At 44.0% G+C, this 25930-nt stretch overlaps 1 protein-coding gene across 5 annotated transcripts in view; it reads left to right on the top strand.

Annotated features, from left to right (window-relative positions):
* ppp4r4 (protein phosphatase 4, regulatory subunit 4) overlaps positions 1 to 25930 on the top strand; it is a 208441-nt gene that overhangs the window by 97534 nt on the left and 84977 nt on the right. For 3 of the 5 annotated variants that reach the window (XM_038774809.1, XM_038774789.1, XM_038774802.1), the window contains 6 exons: positions 1558 to 1665; positions 2721 to 2842; positions 7469 to 7600; positions 11340 to 11509; positions 18501 to 18620; positions 22814 to 22891. In XM_038774809.1, coding sequence (XP_038630737.1) covers positions 1558 to 1665; positions 2721 to 2842; positions 7469 to 7600; positions 11340 to 11509; positions 18501 to 18620; positions 22814 to 22891 — 730 coding nt within the window. The remainder of the gene's footprint in view (positions 1 to 1557; positions 1666 to 2720; positions 2843 to 7468; positions 7601 to 11339; positions 11510 to 18500; positions 18621 to 22813; positions 22892 to 25930) is intronic. The other 2 variants (XM_038774816.1, XM_038774795.1) reach the window with 1 other exon arrangement.

The raw sequence follows: 25930 nt of genomic DNA, 5'->3' as shown, positions 1-25930 counted from the left end.
AATTGTTCAGCATTTCTTGGACTGTGATCTAAGGTGAAGTTCGGTTTAAAACAATTTCTGAAAATAAAATTGGAGCAAATAGAGATATCTATTTGTAACACGAAAGTATAAAGTTTGGGTTGTTAAAATTTCTTCAGTAGCAACCTGGCTGTCCGTGCACCATGGCCCTGGCTGACCGTGCAACATGACAAGGTGGTGATGCTCGATGTTACATGGTTGCATGTTGAGACCATGTGGTAGGCTATATTAGGGGTATCTCGGTACCTAGGTGGGATGTACCTTATACTGTAGTATGAGTGGTAGAACCTGCCTGCTGGTTCCGCCCAGCAGGCAGCGAATAAGAGTCTGTGTTTCACCCACAGCAGTCATTCTGTACCGGAGCTGCTACTTGGGTACTACTTGTTCATTAAAGCCTTCAATTGAACTACAATCTCGCTTCAGTAGTGATTAATCGTGCATCAGACCACAAAATGTGTAAAATATGTATGCTGATAATACGCAGCTCTCCTCCTTCGCTGTTCCCTTTTTACCGTCCCTGTGCTGTCAGATTCCCTATCAAAGATCAAAATCCTCCAGTATATCAGAAAGATCAAACCAATGTTGCCAAGTGAACTGTAGCCTTGCTTTTGTCTTCATCCTCCCAACCCAACCACTTGTTCAAACTGTATAAAATGTAACTTTTTTGATCCAAGGCAGAACATAACATCTTTCAACTTTTATCCATCACCATGACGTTTTCCCCTCGGTAATAGTGTGAGCCCCGCTGTTGCTGAAATCCTTATCTGCATTTTGGTCACATCTCAAATTCTTTGTTGGGTTTTCATCCTTCAGTCCAGATAACAACATACTTCCCAATTCTTGCTGATCTACATTGATTCCCTATTCCTCAAAGCCTTGAATTTAAATTCTCTACGGGATAACACCCTATTATTGCAGTCACCTCTGATATTCTATCCTCAGCCTTTGGACCTTGAACTTTGTGCTTTGCCCACTCATTGATGGCACAACTTTTAACCATTTTGGTCATTACTTGTGGAATATTCTCCATAAATCTCTCTACCTTTCAGTCTGTCTTCTCAACCAAAACTTTGGTCAATCCTTAAATTTTCTGCCATGGTATATATGGTTCTATCATAGTCTTTTCTGATCTCAAATCACGTGTATGCTGATAGATGTGATGCAATTCATTTCCTTGGTTTTTGCTGAAATATGAAATAAAGTATTTCATGGTAGAAATGGTTCTAGTCTATTGACTGAAGAATGAGATAAATCCTGATATTACTGCTGTAACTTGCTGCTTTATAAATCAATCACTCTCTCCGTCTCTCAAATTTTCCTTGCTTCTATGTTATACAGGATGCCACATTAGAATATAAAATGCCTTGGGATTAGGATAATATTGATGTTACTGTAGTTTGTTACTGTAGTTTCTATCATCTTTTGCAATGTTTCCTTAATCCTCAATGTGTCCCTGGACATTTCACTATATGTGTCTATTTTAAATTTATTAGGAAATGAGCAAAAGAAAGTATTTAAACAGCTATATTGTCTCTGCAGAATAAAACGAGATATTCTGCCTCTAGTGAAATCACTTTGCCAGGATGTAGAATATGAAGTTCGCTCCTGTATGTGTCGTCAACTGGAATTCATAGCACAAGGAATTGGGTAAATATCATAATTTGCATCCTAAACCTATCTATATAAACCTCTGGTTAAGTGAAATATGAATGCTAGATAAATACTACGATTTTCTGAGCGACATAAAACTTAATGAAGCAAATAGTTGATCAGACTAGACAACTCTATGCCAGATTACAGGAAGGAACATATCAGAAGAAGATATTTATGAACGTAGAGAAGGTGTTGAGCCCTGACTCCACAAAACCGAGCAGATCAAAGTGAAATTTGCATTTAATTTGGACAGCAGTTTTTGTTTCAGATTACATAATGTTACAGAATGTTAAAAAAGTGTATAGTGCATTGAAGACTTTTTAAAACTACGTAGTTTCTTTAACATTTAGGTCAAATGTATAAGTTATGTTTGTGTGTAATACGTTCAGTTTTTATTTAAAAACAAACAAACTGAATACAACGCAAATTACACTTTTTCTAAATCCATACAATAGAAGCAGCTTTTAGAGTTGAATGGTACGCCATAATATAATATGGTCTATATTTCTGTAAATACAATGAGATGGTTTGGTGAATTTTGATTTCTGGTTTAAATTTGGCTTTGAAGTGTTCAAAGTTAAACAAACTTGAGTATTTTAAAATTGTGAAACAGGGAGTCCTTGGAGTTGGTAAAATTATTCTGTAATCATAGATCACTTGATCTTAGACAAAAGGCCGAGAAGCAATTCTGTAATCTTAGATAACTGAGTTTAACAGATTTATCACTAATATAAGGTTGCATACTCCTTTCTAGAAAGTGGAGTTCATTTCAAGTGTTTTGAATTTGGTGTAAGATTCATCCGCCATTCATTCTTGATGCTCCATAAATCTCTATAATTAGGGCTCATGCTTTACATTTAATTCAACCATGACTTCCTTGTGTAAACCTACTAACGGCCAGGCAATTGATATGATTTACATTCGGGTTACAGTGATGGGAATTGAAAGACTATGAATAGAATTTGTAAGACAAGTGGGGAATGGCATTTTACATCAATGGGACTTTCTTTGATCTTTTCCTGCAAATTGTTTTTATTTTCATTATGCAGGGTTGAGCAGACAAAAAATGCAATACTTCCTGAATTAGTAGAATTGGCTAAGGATGAAGGGAGCAGTGTACGCATAGCTGCATTTGACACCATCGTTAATCTGCTTGTGATGTTTGACAGTGGTAAGTTTACCCAGAGGTTACAAATTATGTGGTCAGTGTATTCAGGTACACAGTAAATTGTAAATGTTGGCCGTTGGTGATTAAGAGGAGACATTTTGACCTAATATTAATGTAGCGTCAGATTTTAAGTGAAATTATAAGTGAGAGGATAGTTTCTATGATGCATTCTGCCCATTGGATAAAATCTTTTCATATTTTATTATCTTGACTAAAGGTAAAGTCACCATAGTCCCACATGGCCCTAGGCTGCTTTCCCCTTTGAGGTGGGGGGGTTAAATCATGACAGGTCATGATTTAACCTGAGGATCACCACACCTCAGGCGAGGGGCGAGATTGAGAAGGCACAGCCTTCATGGATAACCTCAGCTGGCACGGGAATTGAACCCACGCTGATGGCCTTGCTCTGCATCACAAGCTGTCCAGCCAACTGAGCTAAGGCGCCCGCCATTATTTTGACTAAGCTTGTGAAACACGTTTTAGGTTAAAAATATACTTCAAGTGGATGGAATGAGGTCCACCAATACTAGGTGCTACATCACTTGCATCTTTTTCTATATACAAAAATGACCACTGTACATGCAGAAGAAAAACTATTGAAATTACACCTTCCCACGATAACACCGATGAAGTAAACAAACTACAGAATCAGAATCCTTGACAGGCTGAAATTGCATGATTAAAATTACCCCACGTCATAATGATCAAACTTACTTGGGCGTCACAAAAAGAAAGGCAAGGTTTATCTGCAATGCAAACAAATATTCATTTGATTCCCAACATGTTTGCTACCTGAAGAGTGGGCTCACCATTCCAATGAATTGTGATTGAGTCACAGATTGTGTCTGTGTGCGTCTGTGCACGTGTGTATCTGCTTGTGTGTATGAGAAAGAAAGATTGCCTTAGACTCACAGAAAATAGGGGCAAACACTTTGAGGGGATCTGAGTTGACTGGAAGGGAGTGATTAGGCAAGGGGGATGTCCATTTGTGTTTGCTTGTTATAATGAGCCTCCGAATTCTTAGTTGACTTGGGAGTTGAGAATGGACATGATTTTGACCAACTCGGAGTTCATTAACTTTCGTAATTTAGTATCTAAAAAAACCTTTAACCCAAAATAATTTGCATGCAGGATCACGGATGTTTTTCCAAATGGGGAATATGCTTGCTAAAGTTCAGGCAATTCATATACAGGGATGGCCTGCAGTGGCCGCGCCATGCAACATGGTGTCGGCTGCGCCGAGCAACATGGCGTCGGCCGTGCGCGGACCCTGCCTGCCAAATCGTGACCCCGCCTTTTGGCCAGCTCGTGACCCCCGGATAACCCACCCAACAGTGCCCCCAGCCCCTGCCGAAGTCCTCCCTTGCCCATGGATCAGCCCTCCCCAGACTGTGGCAGCGCTGGACTGAGTCCGCAGCCGCCACCTCGAATTCCCGACAGGTGAGACCCACGCCGTCGGGAACTCGGCTGGCCGGTGGTGTAGCATCAAGGGAGAGTGAGTCTCGGCCAACGTCCTGAGGCAGTCGATATAGCGCGCCCGACTCCTAGAGTACGCCGCCTTGGAGGGAGCGGAGATACGCGAAAGCAGCGCCGCCCCCAATTCCGTCGGAAAGGGGATTCTCCTGCTGAACCTGATTTCAGCGTCGGCGACTGCAGAGTCCCACCACTTGTGTGAGAGTTGGCAAGCAGTCATTTCACTACTCCATGAAGCCAGAGAGCAGATCATATGAGGCTAGTAAACTTACAGGTTGTAGTCTTTTTATTTAGTTTAAAACCAACAAAAGCTTTTGTTCTTTTTCCCAAGAGTATGAGAAGGCCAAATGCAGTTTGCCAATAAATTTAGCTGGCACAGTTTGTTCCAAAACACGTACGATCCTAAGCATCAAATGTTCTACCCTAAATACAAGACTAACACAAAGTTCCAAGCTCTTCACAGAATCAGGCAATACCATGAAAGCTTCTAAGATTGTTGGATTTTCTTCTCTGAAAATTCCAACATTTGTTTGCTTTGAACCTGAAACTTTCAGAATATATTTCATCATCTGTTCCTTCTTGATTTGAATGTTAATGGGTCAAAAGTAAGACAAACCCTAACCATGGCCAATTTAGCATTCTCTTTATTGACCTGTACTTTTATGAATCATTATCCCTCTGAGTTAAGCAGGCAGCACGGTAGCAAAGTGGTAAGCACTATGGCTTCACAGCGCCAGGGTCCCAGGTTCGATTCCTGCCTTGGGTCACTGTCTGTGGATTCTGCACGTTCTCCCTGTGTCTGCGTGGATTTCCTCTGGGTGCTCCAGTTTCCTCCCACAAGTCCTGGAAGACGTGCTATTACGTAATTTGGACATTCTGAATTCTCCCTCTGTGTACCCGAACAGGCGCAGGAATGTGGCGACTTGGGGCTTTTCACAGTAACTTCATTGCAGTGTTAATATAAGCCTACTTGTGACAATAAAGATTATTTTTTAAAATATTAAGCTATTCAACTCCAGTCCAAGTTGGAGATACTTCCCTAGTTTCTTAGAATTCAATTTTCAGCTAGTTAATTCATCCTTCGAAGAACAACATTTTAATGATATTATCCACCAGACAGACATCATTTTTTCTTGTCATTTTTGCTCCGCTATAAGCCTGAAAAATGCTCTTCAATTTTGTATTCCTCAGGGAGGCATGTGGGAGGATACATTAGGTGTGCTGTTTGTACTTGAGTCTGAAGATACTTCAGATATGCAAAACAATATTGATGACACTCCTTAAGATCCAAAGTTTGGACATCTTTTGACCTCTAAATCTTCCTCACAAGTCAGCTCCCATTGCCCCAGAATGACAGTAAAATGATGCTTCCTCTGAGGACCCTCCTCAGATGGTTCAGCTGTTGAGAGTGACAGAAATGAAGCCTGACTTGACCAGGGGAAATGAAGGTTTTCTACCTTCAGTGGTGGGTACGTGCTTGACATGTGGATAATATTTCACTTGAATAACATACAAAACTAAATTGTAACACTGAATTTATGATAAAAGCAAATTACTGCGGATGCTGGAATCTGAAACTGAAACCAAAGAGAAAATGCTGGAAAATCTCAGCAGGTCTGGCAGCATCTTTAGGCAGAGAAAAGATGACTCTTTGTCAAAGCTAAAAGGCATAGAAAGTGGGAGATATTTATACTGTGGGGTGAGGGAGTGAAAGACGAGTCATAGCCACAGAAACCAAGGGAAAAGAGTGCTAATGGCAGTCCCCAATTCGATGTTGAGACCGAAAGGCTGTAGCGTGCCTAACCGGAAGATGAGATGCTGTTCCTCCAGTTTGCATTGAGCTTCACTGGAACATTGCAGCAGGCCAAGGACAGATATGTGGGCATGGGAGCAGGGTCTTGTGTTAAAATGGCAAGCAATGGGAAGGTCAGGGTCCTGAATGCACACTGAATTTATGACTGAACCACTGAATTTATGGTGACCGAATCACCTTACACCAAAAGGTTGTGAGACATTCCAACTTTGTTTGCAACAGTTTTGACTGGAGACTGACATCAACAACAGTATTAATTTAGTAGCTATTCTGGATTTTACTCCATTGTGAATAGAAAGTCGGTGGATTTTTAAGCAGTTGCGTCAGAAGTTCATCCAAATTTCACATGATATCTGAGGGTATGGAATTCCTGAGATAGTGAAAAAAATTGTTCTAATGTTTATGAAGGATAAGCACTTTCAAAGAACGCTGAAGGACTTGTATCCATTAGCATGGCCAGTTTTAAAAAAAAAAACATATTTTTTTCAATTTGAAGTACCCAATTCAGTTTTTCCAAGGGCCAATTTAGCATGGCCAATCCACATACCCTGCACATCTTTTGGGTTGTGGGGGCGAAACCCATGCAAACACAGTGAGAATTTGCAAATTCCACACGGACAGTGACCCAGAGCTGGAATTGAATCTGGGACCTCAGTGCCATGAGGCAGCTGCGCTAACCACTGCGCCACCGTGCTGCCCTAAAAAATATTAACATGAACTAAAATTAATAGTAGATAGTGATGTTTGGAATTGTACTTATTTTTACAGGACTGAAGGTAGATAAACTTAATTTGTCAACTTTTACCTAATATTGACCGAGTCGGGAGCTATTTACACACAGTTACCCTAATAAATTTGATGTTTTAATTGGCATGAATCGTGGTGACATAAACACTCAGTTACAATTGAATACTTTGATCATTTTCTGTATCAATGCTTCACAACATATACCCCTTAATTTCAAAAGTGAAAATGGGGTCTTTGTTATCCCTTTTGTACCAAGGATCGTTGATGCCTTCCTATATTTTATTATCGCATCTTTACTGTGGCAAATTAACTCACAACATTTTAGAGAGGAGTCATCAAAAAGCAATGACATTAAGTAACGCCTAAGCAAGCTATCTGATACTTGGCAGCATCATAAAATTCTTAAAAGTAGATCTCAATATTTTCCAATGTTCCAAGCAAAGCTGTTCAAATTGGAGAAGTATTCATTTCCCATTTAACATCTGTATGCTCAGTTAACTCGTTTTGAGATTGGTGTAGTTTTTGTACCAGCTTATCCATTTTCCTTTTTACGCTTGTCATGCCAGCAATAAATTTTTCTGTCATTATCTTGTCAGATGACCGTACCCAAATTATATTTCCCTTGGTGATGATGTTCTGTGAGAAATCATTCAAAGCAGATGAGACTATCCTTGCACCATTGTCACACCAACTAGGAAAGCTCTGTCATGGTCTCTCAGGTAAATTTTGTAAGTTATTTTTTGGTTTCTTAACTCAGTTGTCACAGTACTTTTAAAACTTATAAAGCTAAATGGAGAATGTTTGTATTCTCTTGCTTCCTTTCAGCCTGTCTGCCTTTGAATGTCAATGTTAATTTTTAATGACTTGCCTCATTGTTTCCTATTGTCCTTGTTCACCAATTTTCCAACAGCAAAGGAACTACAGCACATTTACAAGTATTGTACATTGTTGTGCAACAAGCTCAGGAACAATACATTGGCCTTGGAAGGAGCCCACAGGGATTTAAATACTTTAATGAAAACTGTTGTCTTAATCTAACCCTCTGAGGCCTGATATTAGCCAGGTGAATTTGCACTGTGCTCCCTCCAAGGTCAATATATCCTTTGTAAAGGTGTGTGTGGTGCTCAGGTATTTGTGTACTCCGATGTACTGACTCAGCTTGATCTCTTTTTACAGACCAAAATTCATTTGTGAATTAGACATTTCGCACATCTTTGGGAAATTATTGTTGGAATGTCAGTTGATTTTTCCTTGAATTTGTTTGTATTTGAACCATCCAAACTATTTTTTTTTTCCTTTTGGTTTTAAAAAAACTCTTCTGCTGACAATTTTGCACCTACCGCTGGTGGTTATGTAATCCCAGTGCCCATCACCAGTGCAAGTACTTGCTTATTATATCTGACCTCGTCTCAGTACAGTTGAAGCATAACATTCTTCTTTTTATAATCACTCTCCTAATATTTAAGGCCAATATTCCAATTGCCTTTTTGATTTTTTTTCTTGTAACTGCACATTACTTTTACAAGATTTGTATACCTGGACTGAAAAATCACCTTCTAACACTTCACACATTAATCTAAATTATGCCAAGGTTTCCAAAGTCAAATTACGAGGACTTACTGCATAAACACAATTTGATTTGGACGGCACGTTCGCACAGTGGTTATCACTGTTGCTTCACACCCCCAGGGTCCCAGGTTCGATTCCAGGCTTGGGTCACTGTGCGGAGTCCGCACGTTCTCCCAATGTCTGCGTGGGTTTCCTCCAGATGCTCCGGTTTCCACCCACAAGTCCCAAAAGACGTGCTGTTAGGTGAATTGGACATTCTAAATTCTCTCTCCATGTACCCGAACAGGCGATGGAATATGGCGACTAGGGGCTTTTCACAGTAACTTCATTGAAGTGTTAATTTAAGCCTACTTGTGAGAATAAAGATTATTGCATTCCTTTGCATTTACAAGGGTTGCAGGGGAGAGGGGTTGAATCTCACGGAGATATTTAAAATGATTAAGGAATTCATTAGAGTAGATATAGAGAAAAGGTGGGTAATGGAGTTCAGTGCAGATGAGTCGCGTTCTGACCGAATGGTGGAACAGTCTCAAATGAGCTGCTCTTGATCTCTTGTTCCTGTAATTCTTCAAGTATTTGGTAATGCCATCCTTTGTTAGAGATACTCGTCCTTTGTCAAAATCAGACTAACTAGTCTTTAATTTCCTGGCTCAACTTGGTATTTTTTATAAAGAGGGAAATATCATTTTTAAACTTCTATAGCGGGATTTTCAGGTCACTCCCCTTACAAGACCGGAAATTCCTGCCTGAGGTGAACAGATCTTTAAACGGTCCGTCAAATTTTCTATCCCACCTGCGACGATTGCGGTGGAAGGCGGGACCTGAAAATCTACCCCCAGAGCTTTAGCACACCTCTGGGAAATTAATGTTGTAATATTAATTGATCCTTCCTTGACGCTTTTGGGGTTTAAGTGGATGCTCCCTTAGAATTTATTTTGGATGTGGCAGCACAGTGGCGCAGTGGGTTAGCCCTGCTCCCTAACTGCGCTGAGGTCCCAGGTTCAATCCCAGCTCTGGGTCACTGTCTGTGTGGAGTTTGCACATTCTCCCCGTGTTTGCGTGGGTTTCGCCCCCACAACCCAAAGATGTTCAGGGTAGGTGGATTGAACACGTTAAAGAAAAAAATAAATTATTTTGGATTTAAATCACCAAGGCTGAATGATTTTGTTTGCCATTTGGTTTGCTTTTTTAAAAATCCTCTGTCTTGTACAATCCCAGTGCCCATCACCTCTGTGAAAACCAAGGCAGACACTTGCATGTTATCTCTGCAGTTCTATATCTCCAGGACAAACTTGCCTTTTTAAACTCTGCCCTTCCTGTGCTGTGGCTATCCTCCTTAAAGCTTTTGTATTGACTCTCATTTTCTACTACACTCCCAATTAACCATGTTCAGTCACCTCCTTAGACTTCTAATCTCCTTCTTTGTAGCATTCCTTTTTTGTGTATATCCTAGGTATTTTTTTACCTCCCTGTAAATGTCCTGTATTTCTATTTTTAATTTCAGATTTGATCTAAATTCACCTTTCATACATGGGGCCTCAGCATTCACATCATACATTTTTTTCCTTATTAGCAAGTGCTATTTTTCTTTAAGTGCGTATTTCTTTTCTGATGTCTGCATTGGTTAATTAAAGCCCCTCTATTTTTTTTTTGATTTATAACCCCATTGTAATTTATATTATCAGATTAAGCTTTGAAACATTTTTTTTCCTTTCTTAACCTGGGACTCTGGAGCTGTGAAGCAACAGTGCTAACCACTGTGCTAGCGCGCCACCCACGTTGGAGGAGGCTCCGTTTCTCTTGGGACACCGTAACATTAATATGCCAGATGATTGGGCTGGAAATTGCCCCCAACTGTGTGAGTGGGTACCCAATTCCAGTGGCGCTGAAGTTCACAATAGACCTCAATTTCTTTGCATCTGGATCTTTCCAGGGTACAGTGGAGGATCTGTGTGAGTGTTCCAATTAGCTTTCCACAACTGCGTCAAGCTCAACATTGATGCTCTGTTCAGATGGGTTCTCTCATTCATTACCGGAATGACAATGCCCAGCCAGGCTGAGTGAACCAGAGGCTTTGCAGGTGCTGCTGGCTTCCCTCACATCCAGTGTTCCATAAACTGCACTCATGTGACCATCAAGGCAGCAACGGGTCAGCCAGGTGCCTTTATGAATAGAAAGGGTTACCACTCCATGGAAATGTAGATGCATAGAATTTACAGTGCAGAAGGAGCCATACGGCCCATCGAGTTTGCACCCTCTCTTGGAAAGAGCACCCTACTCAGGTGCATGCCTCCACCCTATCCCCGTAACCCTTTTGGACACTAAGGGCAATTTAACATGTCCAGTCCACCTAACGTGCACATCTTTGGACGGTGGGAGGAAACCGGAGCACCCGGAGGAAACCCACGCAGACACAGGGAGTCTGCACGTCCCTGTGTCTGTGTTGGTTTCCTCCGGGTGCTCCGGTTTCCTCCCACATGTCCCGAAAGACGTGCTGATAGGTGAACTGAACATTCTGAATTCTCCCTCTGTGTACCCGAACAGGCGCTGAAATGTGGCGACTAGGGGCTTTTCACAGTAACTTCATTGCAGTGTTAATGTAAGCCTACTTGTGACAATAAGGATTACTATTAGAAAAAAAAAATAATTCAGGACCATAAGTATATGCATTTAGGAGCGGAAACAAAATGAGCATGTGGAGATAGAAAATTGTTGGAGGGATATAGGGAGTGATAATCATAGGAAATTATTGGCATGATAGAACATGTTATTATGGAGGAATCTAATGGTTAAATGTAGGATGGGTAGAGTATGACCAAGTTTGGAGATCCCATTAGCAATGTCTATCGCCAAATGTTAAGACAGGCTATTTTCAGTCATTACCTTTCTTCCATTTAGGGAATTTAACTGAAGAACAACATTCGTGGTTTTTGGATTTCTACAAAAAATTTAGTACATTAGGCCTACAACATGAAAACGGTCAAAGTGATCACACCACTCAATTCTATGCAGCAGATATGGATGCAAAATATGTGTCTGTCAGACAGAATTGTGCCTACAACTTGCCAGTAAGTACTGATCTTAAAACACTGATGCTATTCTGTAGATTTATTTTGTGTTGCACCCCTCAGTTTTGTCACAATGTGCAGACAGTGAATAACTCCAGTATTATAGCTATTCTCCATTTGTATATGGAGAATATAGATTCCTGTGCCAGTCTCCATGTGTGTTCCTGATTCTTTCTCTCTCACTGCTTCTGTCTTTCCCCTTTCCCATCTCTTAATTTTCTACCAGAATTTTTTCTTCATTCTTTGTCATTCTCTTCTGTGTCTCATTTTCTTTTTTTATGTTGGTTTGAAGTTGCTGGCTAGCATGGCAAAGTGGGGAAAGTTGCCACCAGCGTCTGGAGCCTGCATTTTGGGTAGAGTTTACGGGGATGTTGTGGTCCTTAGCAGTGGTCCTTCCCATCTATTCTTTCTTGTTTCCTGCCTCCCCCTTAGGAAAAGGAAGGGTAAGCAAGAAAGGAGTGTGGGTGAAAGGAGGGGAGAGGGAAAAAGGGCAGTGAGGGAATGTGGGAAAGGAGAACTATTTTAGAAATATTAGAAATAACTTTTAATTGAACATTTATTTTTAACCTTTGTAAAATTATTATCTTCCTATTTCAAATTGTGCTTTTAGTGAAGGACTGATGAGGGAGTCTAGATTATGATTATATTCAGCCAATTAGCTGTTGGAGCAGACAATAGGCTCCTTCATGATCAGAGTATGTAGCAGTTCTGATTCAGAATGGGCTGGCTTTTTCTCATTATCTTACAGTGGGCAGACAATGTGACTGTGATCATGGCCTACCTAATTTAGTCAACAGGTGAGAGGGGGTTCTTGAAGAAATGAGTGAACAGAGTTGGGGGAAGGAGGCCATTGTATGAATAACCTTTAAACCAAGCCACCTTGTACAGGTGGCTGCCACATTGCCCAAACATGGGTCTGTACTCGTTGGAGTTTAGAAGAATGAGTGGGGGATTTTATTGAAATTTACAGGATACTGCGAGGCCTGGATAGAGTGGACGTGTAGAGGATGTTTCCACTTGTAGGAAAAACTAGAACCAGAGGACACCGTCTCAGATTAAAGGGACGATCCTTTAAAACTGAGATGAGGAGGAATTTCGTCAGCTAGAGGATGGTGAATCTGTGGAACTCTTTGCCGCAGAAGGTAGTGGAGGCCAATTCACTGAGTGTCTTTAAGACAGAGATAGATAGGTTCTTGATTAATAAGGGGATCAGGGGTTATGGGGAGAAGGCAGGAGAATGGGGATGAGAAAAATATCAGTCATGAATGCATGGCGGAGCAGACTCAGTGGGCCAAGTGGCCTAATTCTGCACCTATGTCTAATGATCAATTACTTAAATTTCTCCTTCACAACTAACTCGGTGGAGAAAAATGAACAACTTAATGCTGGACAGCTAAGCAGTGGATTGGATGTAGACATGCAAAATGGTTTCTTGTGCCAAAAAGCAGGGAGGATTGGCTACAATTTACATCATAGTTTTCATTATAAATGAATTCATGCATTGGTAAAGTTGATGACAGATTTAGGGTTTTGTAGGAATCACATACACACTGGGCTAAGATATATAACAATTAAATATTAATATTCCATACAAATAAGGACAGAACATATGATTTCTAAATGAAGGCTGAATTACTTAAAGCATCCTGAGCATTCTTCTTTTTTTTAAAAAAGTATTTTTATTCGGGTTTTGCAGAATTTTTCATAAAAGAACAGTAATAACAATAATAACAAAACTAACTAGAGTGAATATTAACATAGTGCAAAAAGAGAATATAGAATAACAATTAAATAGACATTACCCCACGCGACCCAGTCTTCCCACACCAACCCAATGAAGCACTCACCCTCTACACCCCCCCCCCCCCCCCCCCGCTACGGTGCCTAGCTCTATCTTCTTAAAAAAATATTTTTTTGAAATAATTTTTATTCAAGTTTTCAACAACAAATTTTATCACAACAGAGAAAAACAGTAACCCCTCCCCTCCAATACAAAAACAATAAATTAACAAGAAAAAGAAATAAGCATAAAACCATGAGAACAAACCCCCATAACGAACCCGTAGCCGCCCCCCCTCCCCCGGCTACCTTCCCCCGATTCCCGTCCATTTTCCCCTGATTCTTGGCCACCCGGCTATTCTTTCTCTTGTTCGTTGGCCACAAACAGGTCCCGGAACAGTTGGATGAATGGCTCCCATGTTCTGTGGAAGCCGTCGTCTGACCCTCGGATGGCGAATTTGATTTTCTCCATTTGGAGAGATTCCGAGAGGTCGGACAGCCAGTCTGCATCTCTGGGTGGTGCTGCTGACCGCCAGCCAAACAGGATTCTACGGCGGGCGATCAGGGAGGCAAAGGCAAGGGCGTCCGCCCTCCCCAGGAATAGATCTGGCTGGTCTGAAACTCCGAAGACCGCCACTATCGGGCAAGGCTCCACCCTCACCCCCACCACTTTGGACATAGCCTCGAAGAAGGCTGTCCAGTACTCCACAAGTCTGGGGCAAGACCAGAGCATGTGGGCGTGGTTGGCCGGGCCTCTTTGGCACCGTTCACATCTGTCCTCCACCTCCGGGAAGAACCTACTCATACGGTTTCTTGTTAAGTGGGCTCTATGTACCACTTTTAGTTGCGTCAGGCTGAGCCTTGCGCACGTGGCGGTGGAGTTGACCCTATGCAGTGCTTCGCTCCAGAGTCCCCACCCTATCTCAATCCCCAGGTCATCCTCCCATTCCTTTCTTGTTGCATCCAGTACGGTGTTGGCCCTTTCTACCAGTCGGTCATACATGTCGCTACAGTTCCCTTTATCTAGGATACTTGCGCCCAGTAGGTCTTCCAGTAGTGTCTGTTGTGGCGGTTGTGGGTACGTCCTTGTCTCCTTTCATAAGGCGTTTTTGAGCTGCAGATACCGTAGCTCGTTCCCCCGGCTAGCCGAAATTTCTCTGTCAGTTCGTCCAGTGTTGCGATCCTGCCATCCATGTATAGGTCCCTGACTGTCAGTGTCCCTCTGTCCTGCCTCCACCTTTTGAAGGTGGCGTCAGTCAGTGCTGGTGTGAACCTATGGTGTTGCAGATGGGAGCCTTGTCCGACATTTTGGTCAGGCTAAATTACTGCCGCAGTTGTTTCCAGGATTGGAGGGTGGCTGCTGGAGTGTTTTTTGGGTGGGGATGGGAATGCTGCCGTGGCGAGGGCCCGGAGGGAGGTCCCCATGCAGGAGGCCTCCTCCACGCGCACCCACTCGGCCTCTGGCTCCTGGATCCATCCCCTTACTTGCTCGGCTGTTGCCGCCCAATGGTAGAATTGTAGGTTTGGGAGGGCTAGCCCCCACCTGGATTTTGTTTTTTGTAGGACCTTCTTTGGGATCCGAGCATTTTTACCCCCCCCCCCCCCCCACCCCCCCCCCCCCCCCCCCCCCCCCCCCCCCCCCCCCCCCCATACGAACGCCATGATTAGTTTGTCCAGCGCTTTGAAAAAGGCCTTGGGGATGTAGATCAGAATGGATCTAAACAGGAAGAGGAACCTGGGCATTACCTTCATTTTGATCGTCTGGACTCTCCCCGCGAGGGAGAGTGGGAGTGTATTCCATCTTTGCAAGTCCTTTTTTACTTCCTCCGTCAGACTGATGAGGCTCCATTTGTGGATCCCTTTCCAGTCATGGGCTATTTGGATCCCCAGGTAGCGGAATTTGTGTCAGACTTGTTTGAACGGCAGCCCCTTTAGTGCTGCCCCCCCTTGCGGGTGTACTGGGAAGATCTCGCTTTTGCTCTTGTTGAGTTTGTAGCCCGAGAAGGCTCCAAACTCTTTCAGGAGCTCAATGATTCTGTCCATGCTGCTCTGTGGGTCCGAGATGTAGAGGAGCAGGTCATCTGCATAGAGTGAGACTCTGTGCTCTCTGCCTCCCCTTCGGATCCCCCTCCAATTTTTTGCTGCCCTGAGCGCGATTGCTAGCGGTTCGATTGCTAGTGCAAACAGCAACGGGGACAGTGGGCATCCTTGTCTGGTGCCCCTGTGCAGCTGGAAGTATTGGGAGTTGGTATTGTTGGTCCGTACGCTCTCCATGGGAGCGTTGTATAGGAGCTTTACCCAAGCGGTGAACCCTGTTCCCAGCCCGAACCGTTCCAGTACCTCTATGAGGTATTTCCATTCGACTCTGTCGAAGGCCTTTTCTGTGTCCAGGGAGACGATCACCTCTTGCGTTCTCTCCCCGGAGGGGGTCATTATCACGTTCAGCAGGCGCCTGATGTTCGAGGTAAGCTGTCTACCTTTGACAAAGCCCATCTGGTCCTCTGTGACCACCTTGGGTACACAGTCATCTAGCCTTTTGGCTAGGATTTTGGCCAGTATTTTGGCGTCTGTGTTCAGCAGTGAGATGGGTCTGTATGACCCACATTCCGTTGGGTCTTTGTCTTTCTTAGGTATCAGCGAGATTGAGGCCTGTGCTAACGTGGGTGGCAGTGTGCCCCTAGCTAGCGAGTCTGTGAACATCTCCCGCAGGTGTGGGGCCAGCGCTGTCGCGAATTTTTTGTAGAAGTCCGCCGGGAATCCGTCCGGTCCCGGCGCCTTCCCCGTCTGCATGGAGCTAATGCTGTCCATTATCTCTCCCAGTGCTAGTGGTGCTTCCAGGTTCCGTTTTCTGCCCTCTCCCACGACTGGTATGTCCAGTCCATCAAGGAACCGGTTAATCGCAGCCTTCCCTGTTGGGGGCTCTGAGGTGTACAGCTCTTGGTAGAAGGCCTTGAAGGTTTTGTTAATCCACTCTGGTTCTGTTTCCAACGTGCCTCCGGTACCCCTGATTTGCGCAATTTCTCTGGTGGCTGCCTGCTTTCTCAGCTGGTGTGCCAACAGGCGGCTGGCTTTGTCACGTACAGGGTCCCGCGTGCCTGGCGGAGTTGGTGCACTGCTTTCCTGGTAGAGAGCAGGTCAAAGTTCCTTTGTAGTTCTTTCCTCTCCACCAGGAGCTCTACGGTCGGGGCCTCGGAGTATTTACGGTCTACCTCCAGTATGGAGTCGACCAGCTTCTGCCTAGCCACCCTTTCCTCCTATCTCTTTGTGCTTTGAAGGCAATGATTTCCCCTCTTAGTATGGCCTTAAGCGCTTCCCAGAATGTGGAGGGTGAGACCTCCCCGTTTTGGTTATTCTCCTTGTACTCTGTTATGGCCCGCACTATCCTTTCGCTGAAGGCCTTGTCAGCTAGTAAGGCACCGTCCAACCTCTATGTGGGGCGCTGGGCCCTTCCCGTCTCTAGCCGCATGTCCATGTAGTGTGGAGCGTGGTCTGATATCACAATTGGGGAGTATTCCACTTTGTCTATCCCTGGAAGCAGCGTTTTCCCAACCACAAAGAAGTCAATTCTGGTGTACACGTTGTGTACTGGGGAGAAGAAGAATTCTTTCTCTCCCGGGTGGGCGAGCCTCCAGGGGTCCACTGCTCCCATCTGCTCCATAAAGTGACTGAGTTCCCTTGCCATGCTTGAGGTTTTCCCCGTTTTGGGGTTTGATCTGTCCGTCTTTGGATCCTGTACACAGTTGAAGTCCCCCCCCCATGATTAGTCGATGCGTTGCTATGTCTGGGATTTCTGCCATGGTCTTTTTGATGAAACTCGCGTCGTCCAAGTTGGGCGCGTACACGTTGACTAGAACTACCGGTGCCCCATCCAGGGCCCCGCTGACCATGACATACTGCCCCCCTGGATCTGTAACCGTCTTTGTCGCCCTAAACATCGTCCTCTTGCCGATCAGGATCGCCACTCCCCAGGCCCTTGTCCCATAGCAGGAATGGTAGGTTTGTCCCACCCAACCCTTTCTTACCCGCAGTTGGCCCTGCTCCGTCAGGTGCGTCTCTTGGAGGAAGACTATGTCGGCCCTCATATTTCTGAGGTGGGTGCTTCTTGCCTGATTCATTACGGTATTGCATTTGGTACGACTCTCCGTGTTCAACAACAACAACTTGCATTTATATAGCATCTTTAAATGAAAAATGTGGCAAACTCTTTCATAAAGGTGTAACTAGACAAAAGACGAGTCATGACGAAGGGTAACAAAGCTTAGTCAAAGAGGTGGACAATAAAGGGCATCTTCAAGTAAACGAGGAAAGTGGATAGAGACAGCGGCCGGGATTCTGCAATACGGCGGCCAAGTGTTGATGCCGGCGTAAACACCAGAATGATTTACACTAGTGTCAATAGGCCTTCTGGCCCAGCGATTTCATGGCCCACGGGGCGAGCGCAGCTCCGGCGCCGATATGCAGCCCTGCACTGCTGGAGGCGGGTCCGCGCATGAACGCAGTGGCCGCTTCCGTGCTGGGCCCATGCAACATGGCGGAGCCACACAGCAGGACGGCGTGGAAGAAGTTAGCCCCCCCCCCCCCCCCCCCCCCCCCCCCCCGTATCGCGAGCACCCGCTGATCGGTGGCCTCCGATTGCGGACCTTGCCATCGTGGAGGCCCCCCCCCCCGGGAATCTGATTCACCGCCGCCCACCAGGACAGCCACCGTGGCCGCGGGTCCGAACTCCCGTCGGTTGGAACCATGTTAGAACTCGCCGGTGGGAACTCGGCCGATCGACCGCGGAGAATCGCCATGGGACCGCGTCATCGCTGATTCTCCAAGCCGGCGCGGGCTCGGAGAATCCCGGCCAGGGCTTTGGAGAGGTAATGCCATTGCGGCCCAAGTCAGTTGAATGTACTGATTGGGCTAAAGAAGGGGGAAATGCACAAAAAATGAATAAAGGGCTTGGGTGTGAGCTTGCAGGATGTTGTAGCCAGGGTGTGGATTGGGGCCTTAAGTGATTTAAATATAATTTAATGTGCAGGATTGTGTGGGCTTCATTCCATCAATTTATATCTGAATTCCTGAATTTGTTACTTAATTTGATTTTGTTGTAAAATAATTCTGATTTTATTGCTTGTACAATTACTAAATTATTTGATCCCAAATAAATGCATCACTTCGCACAGTGCACTTGTTTTTGCTTGACTTAATTTTGTGTTTTTTCACACAGGCCATGATACTTTTTGTGGATCCTAAATGTTTCTACTCTGAACTTTATCCCACTTTTTCAACCCTCTGTCACGATCCTGAAACTCTCGTCCGACGTACTGTTGCCACTGGCTTCCATGAAGTAAGTGTTTTCCAGTAATTCTTCATGGTTTTGCTTTGTAGTTCAGTATGTTTGATACAGTATGATATACATGATGTCAACAATAGTCTCGAAATCAAAATGAAGCTTATTGCACATGTTGAAGTGGGAAGATTGTCACTGCTTCTGTATTTGCCCATGTGATACTGTTGAGAAAGGATAGGATCAATCTTACTATCGTAGTCTTCCAACTTGTCAACAATGGCAACAGCATTTATAATAGCCCCTTGTGCACCGACACCAGTGCCCATACCCAGTTTCTTCAGAAGTTGAAAAAACCAACAGTGAGGAATAAAGTTGTTTGAATGTTACTGTCTACTGTGAATTCTCCCCCACAATAACGTTTACAGAATAAACTCGGCCAGGTGAGTGCCTTACCTCTTCAGTTCTGTGTTTTGGTTTTTGGTCAGTTATAGTAGTATGCTTCACTGCTCTACCTATTGTTATCCAAATGACTGCAACTCTTAATTTTTTTTTGGATTTGGTACAAGTTGGCAAACCCCAACATATTGGCAAGTGATTTCCCAGTTTCTGTAGTGAATAATTTCAAACTCCTTTGTACTTGCTGCAAAACAACTTTTTCATGTTGGACAGATACAAACAATGTTTGCTTCACGTGAACCGTCAACGCACAATGCAACACTAATTACTTCCTCCTTTAATAGATGGAAGCAATTGTTCCGAAAATAAAGTAGTTACCTCTTGAAGCTTGCAAGGCCAGGGAATAGTTCAGAATCAAAAGGGAAAATAAAACACTCGCTCTCAAAGCTAATGCTTTAGACATCGAAATATTGTTGCTTAGAGACATAGAGCAGAGTTCAGTGACTTGACACTGGAAATTTCAAGATAATTATAGCATATACCTGGCAAACCTGACTGACGCAGAACTAGTAGAGTTATTGTGGATTGACTGCAGGGGCAAACGATCATTTGGAAAATCAAGAGACTTGGATGCTCTATAATAAGACCATAATATATAGGAGCAGAATTAGGCCATCGACCCATCGAGTCTGCTCCACCATTTGATCAAGGCTAATATGCTTCTCATCCCCATTCTCCTGCCTTCTTCCCGTAACTCCTGATCCCCTTATTAATCAAGAAACCTATCTATCTCTGTCCTAAAGACACTGTGACTTGGCCTCCACAACATTCTGTGGCAATGAGTTCCACAGAGTCGCCATCCTCTGGCTGAAGAAATTCCTCCTTATCTCAATTTTAAAGGATCGTCCCTTCAGTGTGAGGCTGTGCCCTCGGGTTCTAGTCTCTTTGACTAGTGGAAACATCTTCTCCATGTCCACTCTATCTAGACCTCTCCGTATTCTGTAAGTTTCAATGAGATCCCCTCATCCTTCTAAACTCCATTGAGTATAGACCCAGAGTTCTGAACTAAGAATAATAATCTTTATTAGTGTCACAAGTAAGCTTACATTTACACTGCAATGAAGTTACTGTGAAAATCCCCTTGTCGCTACACTCTGTCTCCTATTGGGGTACACTAAAGGAGAATTCAGACTATCCAATTCACCTAGCAAGTCTTTCGGGACTTTTGGGAGGAAACCGGAGCGTCCAGAGGAAGCCCATGCAGACACGGGGGGAAAAACACCTGAACTGCCTACCTAATCCCATTTGCCAGCACTTGGCCCATAGCCTTGAATGTTATGACATACCAACTGCTCATCCAGATACTTTTTAAAGGTCTACCCTGTATCTTCAGATTATGAGCGCTAGTTCTGACACCCCTGCCATGGGGAACATCCTTCCTATTAGAATTTTCTACGTTACTATGAGATCCCCCTCATTTTTCTAAACTCCAGGGAATATAATCCTAACTGATTCAATCACTTCTCATACATCAGTCTCGCCATCCCAGGAATCAGTCTGGTAGCCCTTTGCTACTCTCCCTCTAGCAAGAACATCCTTCCTCAGATAAGAAGATCAAAACTGCGCACACTATTCCAGGTATGGTCTCAACAAGGCCCTGTATAATTACAGCAAGTCATCCTTGCTCCTGTACTCCAATCCTCTCGCTATGAAGGCCAACATACTATTTGCTTTCTTTACTACCTGCTGTACCTGTATGCTTTCTTTCAGAGACTGGTTGTACAAAGACACCCAGGTCTCACTGCACATTCCCCTCGCTCGATCTCCAGCCATTCTGATAATCTGCCTTTCTGTTTTTGCTACCAAAGTGGATGACCTCCCATTTATCCACATTATATTGCATCAGTCATGCATTTGCCCACTCACTCAGCTTATCCAAATCATACTGAAGCATTTCTGCATCTTTTTCACAACTCATCCTCCCACCCAGCTTTTGTGTCATCTGCAAATTTGTTGTAAATAGCTGGGGTCCTAGCATTGACCCCTGCGGTATCCTTCTTGTCACTGTCTGCCATTTGGAAAAAGGCCTGTTTATTCCTACTCTTTGTTTCCTGTCTGTCAACCAATTCTCTTTCCATCTCAATACACTAGCCCAATCCCTTGCGCTTTAATTTTGCATGCTGCAGTTGGACACACTTGCTAGCCCAGGAACTGGAAATGCTCCCAGCTTCCCACACCGCACAGGACGACCACATCACTCCTGCCATGACTTACCCCTTGTAAATTAAATCTTTTGGATGATAGTTAAAACCAAATAAAATGAATTACTCAGGGCCCTTCTTCCCTGGTCCTTGTCATTTCAGAATATATATAGCCCTGACAAACTACAGACCACAAAATAAAGACTACAAACTATAAACAATAAAATTAATAAATACCTACTTGACCATACCCAATGAACTGCTTTTATTTGCCCCGCAACACTTTTGAATCTAGAGGTCACCTCAGGAGCTACAAGGCTAGCACTCCGCTCTCAGTCGTCCTCTTTCTTGGACTCTCTTACCTCTCGGCTTCACCCTCAGTCTCTCTCTCTTTCTCGCGCACTCTTTCTCGCGCTCTTCTATCTCCCGATTTTGCTGTCCTTTCAGCAAATTGCCACGGCTTCTTTAACAGCAACTCCCAAACCCACAATCTCCTACTGCCTGTAAGGATAAAGGTAGCAGACACATAGAACTGAAAGTTCTCCAATTCATGCACCATCCTACCTTGAAAATTGTCGTCCTTCAACATAATCAGGTCAAAAATCGTGGAACTCCCTTATCTAAGCATTGGGAATATCTTTACCACAGGAACAGCAGCAGATCAAGAATGTGACTTCGGTCACCTTCTCGAGGGCAATTAAGGCGGACAATAAATGCTGACCTTGCCATTAACATTCACATTCTGGAAATGAATAAAAAGAAAGATGAAATTTGTGTAATGTGCTTTAATACATACCATACTCGCATAGTTTAAGGTAATTCCAGACAAACTTTCTTTATTTGTATGCAAGGAAAATTAAAATAATCAATATAAAAAGGTTGGGTAAAGTGAATGTCCCAAGCTATTATCCGGTTTACTTCTGATTGCTCTTTGGTCATCAGGTGATTTTAACCTGTGTGTGTGTCAGTCATAGCCTGTTTGGGCAAGGTGCCGGAGGGTGCCTCAGTACTTATTGAATTGGACACCAGCAAATCTTAATGCATTCAATAAGGAGTGAGATAAAGCAAAAAGAGATGGAAAGAGTAGGGAGGGAATTTCAGAGCATAGGACTGAGATGAAAAAACTTCAGGATGTGCAATAGGCCAGATTTGGAGGAATGGAGGGTTCTGGGACTGACGGTTACAGATTTGGAGCAGGACAAGATCAACAAATAAATTTTTGTAAATGATCAAAATTCAATTACTGGAAGGTTCCTTTGTTTTTAGAAATGTTTAGTACAAATATTCCCGCACTAGCCTCCCCGAACAGGCGCCGGAATGTGCCAACTAGGGGCTTTTCACAGTAACTTCATTTGAGGCTTACTTGTGACAATAAGCGATTTTCATTTTCATTTCAAAACTATTATTTATTTTTTATTACTGAGTATTTGAAATGGAATTCAAGAAATCTACAACTCTATGGAACATTTATTCATTCATAGTATTCCTTAGATGAGTTAAACCATTGGAATGCCTGTTTTTTTTTAGTGCAAGTCTTTTGCTATAGTTCTCACAAACAATTTTGTTGTACAAATGATCAGTTCATTCCTTACTAGAGTGTAATTTTCTTCAAATGGGTCAATGTATAAAGTTTTATGCATTTTATACTTGTAGGTCATTAAGCTGCTAGGCTGCAGTGTTCACATAGTTCACAAAGAATTGATTGCGCTTTTACAAGATGAATCATTAGAGGTAAGGTAAATAACATCATCAGCTTTACCTAAGCAATTGTTTAATTCTTTGCCATTTTTCAAAAAATATGTACACTGCAGAAGAAGGCCATTAAGCCTATCGAGTCACCACCAACCCTCTGACAGAGCACCCTACCCAGGCACACTCCCCCGCTCTAACCCCACCTAACCTGAACATCTTTGGACACTAAGGGGAAATTTAGCATGGCCAATCCACCTAACCTGCACATCTGTGGACCGTGGGAGAAAACCGGAGCACCCGGAGGAAACTCGCGCAAACATGGGGAGAATGTGTGTCCGCACAGTCACCCAAGGTCAGAATCGATCCTGGGTCCCTGATGTTGAGGCAGCAGTGCTAACCACTGTGCTGCCATGGTTTTCAAATAAGTCTTTCAAATTTTGTTGTTTTCCTCATAAGTTTTGGTTCCTCCTTCCTCTGCTACAAACTCCATATTTGATTTGATTTTGGTCTCTGTTGGCAAACCCACTTACCCCCCACTACAATCATCAACCTTTCCCATCTCATGCATTGAAATTTTTGTTCAGTACTGTGAACTTTCCTAGTTACCAACTTTCACAAACATTTATTTTTCTTAATTATATTGTGTAATTTGAAGCCTGCTCCAGATTAGGCACAATGATTAAGGAAGAAGTAAAGAACGTACATTTATATCGCACCTTTCACACCTCCGAATGTGCCAAAGTACCATACCACCAATGGATTACTTCAGAAGTGTAGTTACTGTAATAATGTAGGTATGTCGGGCTTAGCTGCTGGAAGCTGGTATTGGTGTCCTTGTCTGAATTTTGTTTTCCCTCTCTGCATCAGAGACTTCAGGTCAGCTCATACATATGTTAATTTCTAGTCACAGGACAAATGGAGAATTGAGCATGAACATTCAATGCATTAACAAGTCCACATTCTGTATCAGCTCCTGCATCAGATAGTAGGAAATGGGCAGGGTAAAGAGAGCCTCTGGGTTGCAAAGCCTTGGCTGCACATTAGTTCAGTGTTTAAATTTGACTCCTGGAATAAAAATTGTGCACCTTGTAAAAGCATGTTAAGTAGCAACAGTCAACAAGGAAAAGGAGCATACCTTTAAAAAAAGGAAGCAAAAAAAAGGATTAAAATCCAGGTATTGCAGTGTGTACGATGTGGGAAAACAAACGGTGAAGGGCAAATAGCTATTTTACCGGAAGACCTAAATGAAACAGGCTTATGGTTACTTGGTTGTATTGTAAAACTTCAAATTATGTGGGGGAAGAAATAGAAGTGAAAATCTGTAGTCAAATCTAATGAGCAGGAAGAAAAGAAAATTGAGCATGTTTTATTCTGGGGAGCATCTTGCATAACCACACTGGGAAAGCCTTGAAAATATAGTTTTTTGTTTTTTTTTTAAAAAAAGGGAATCCTCAAAAGAGCTTATTATATTTGGCACTGTTGGACTTCCGGTTGCGGCTATGACCAGCTAAGTCGCACATTTGGCAGCTCCTGCGACAAAGGTGTTTAAGGGCCGATTGGAGGGCCCCGACGGTACTGTAAAGACGAATCCCGGTGGGGGAAGGCTCCCTGAGGAGAGTGAGACCAACTTTATGGTCGGTACTCGGAGTGGGGCGACAAAAAAAGCGGCAGCAGCTCCCCGAAAAAAGCGGGGGAAGAGGACCAAAATGGCGGCCGGTGGCGTACTAGAAGATTGGAGAAAATGGGCGGAGGAGCAGCAGGCCGCTCTCCTCCGGTGTTTTACGGAGCTGAAAGTGGAACTCTTAGAGTCTATGAACGCGACGACCACAAGGCTGATGGGGGCCCAGGCGACCCAAGAGGCGTCGATAAGAGAGCTGCAGCAGGAGATGACTGCAAGGGAGGAGGAGGCCACGGTCCTCGTGGGAAAGGTGGAGGTGCACGAGGCACTCCACCTGAAATGGCAGAGCCGCTTTGAGGAGCTGGACACTCGAATGAGGCGGAAGAACTTGAGGATCCTGGGCCTAGCAGAAGGCCTGGAGGGGCCTGATCTCCCGAAATATGTAGCGGAGATGCTGAGCTCCCTGATGGGAGAGGGGGCCGGTCCATCGCCTCTGGAGCTGGAAGAAGCATATCGGGTCATGGCTAGGCGGCCTAGGGCGAACGAGCCCCCGAGGGCGGTGCTGGTGCGATTCCAGCGTTTCTGTGATCGGGAGAAAGTGCTGAGGTGGGCCAAGAGGGAGAAAAGCAGCAAATGGGAGAATTCGACGGTGCGGATATATCAGGACTGGAGTGCGGAGGTGGCAAAGCGGCGGGCCCGGTTTAACCGGACGAAGGCGGTGCTGCACGCAAAGAGGATCAAGTTCGGAATGCTGCAGCCAGCGCGCTTGTGGGTCACCTACAAGGACCAGCACCATTACTTTGAGACCCCAGAGGAGGCATGGACTTTTGTTCGGGAGGAAAAGCTGGACCTGAACTAGAACTTGGGAACGCCGGCGGTCGAGGCCGCCCGAGTACCCTTGACTGATCAAGTGGCCCATGTCTTTCTTAGGCCAGGTCGGAACTTGGTTAAAGTTGATGGATCGTTTGGTTTCTTTGAAACTTGTGTTATGGGGGGTTTCTTTGTTCCTTTTTGTGGGTCTCTTCCCGTTGCCAACTTCCCTTAATTATTGTTGTTGTAGGGGGGGCTTTTTTACTGTTTTTTGATCTGTTCTTTAAGGGTTATGGTTACTGTTCTGTTCGATGGAGGGTGATGGTTAAATACGTTATTATTGGGTAGTTATTTAGTTATGCAGGCATAGTTATGTATTTATGTATTTATTTGAGATTTGTTATTTATATTGTTATATTGTTAAGTTGGGGAGGCGGGACGGGGGGGGGGGTGCAAGTTGGTTATGCGGGTTTTCTTTTTCTCTTTTTTCTTCCTCTCGTTTTAAGGGGGCTTTTTTATGGGCTTGGATGGGGACGGGGTGGAATTGAAGATGGCGGGGTAGGGTGTGGCCGGGCGAAAGCGCGGGCTTTCCCCTGTTTCCCGCGCGCGGGACGGAGGAAGGGGGAGGAGAGAAGAGTGGGGTGTGGCCA

Source organism: Scyliorhinus canicula, chromosome 2 (genome assembly GCF_902713615.1).
Source record: "Scyliorhinus canicula chromosome 2, sScyCan1.1, whole genome shotgun sequence".
NCBI classification, from domain to species: Eukaryota; Metazoa; Chordata; class Chondrichthyes; order Carcharhiniformes; family Scyliorhinidae; genus Scyliorhinus; species Scyliorhinus canicula.
This window is presented reverse-complemented; position numbering and strand designations above follow the sequence as displayed.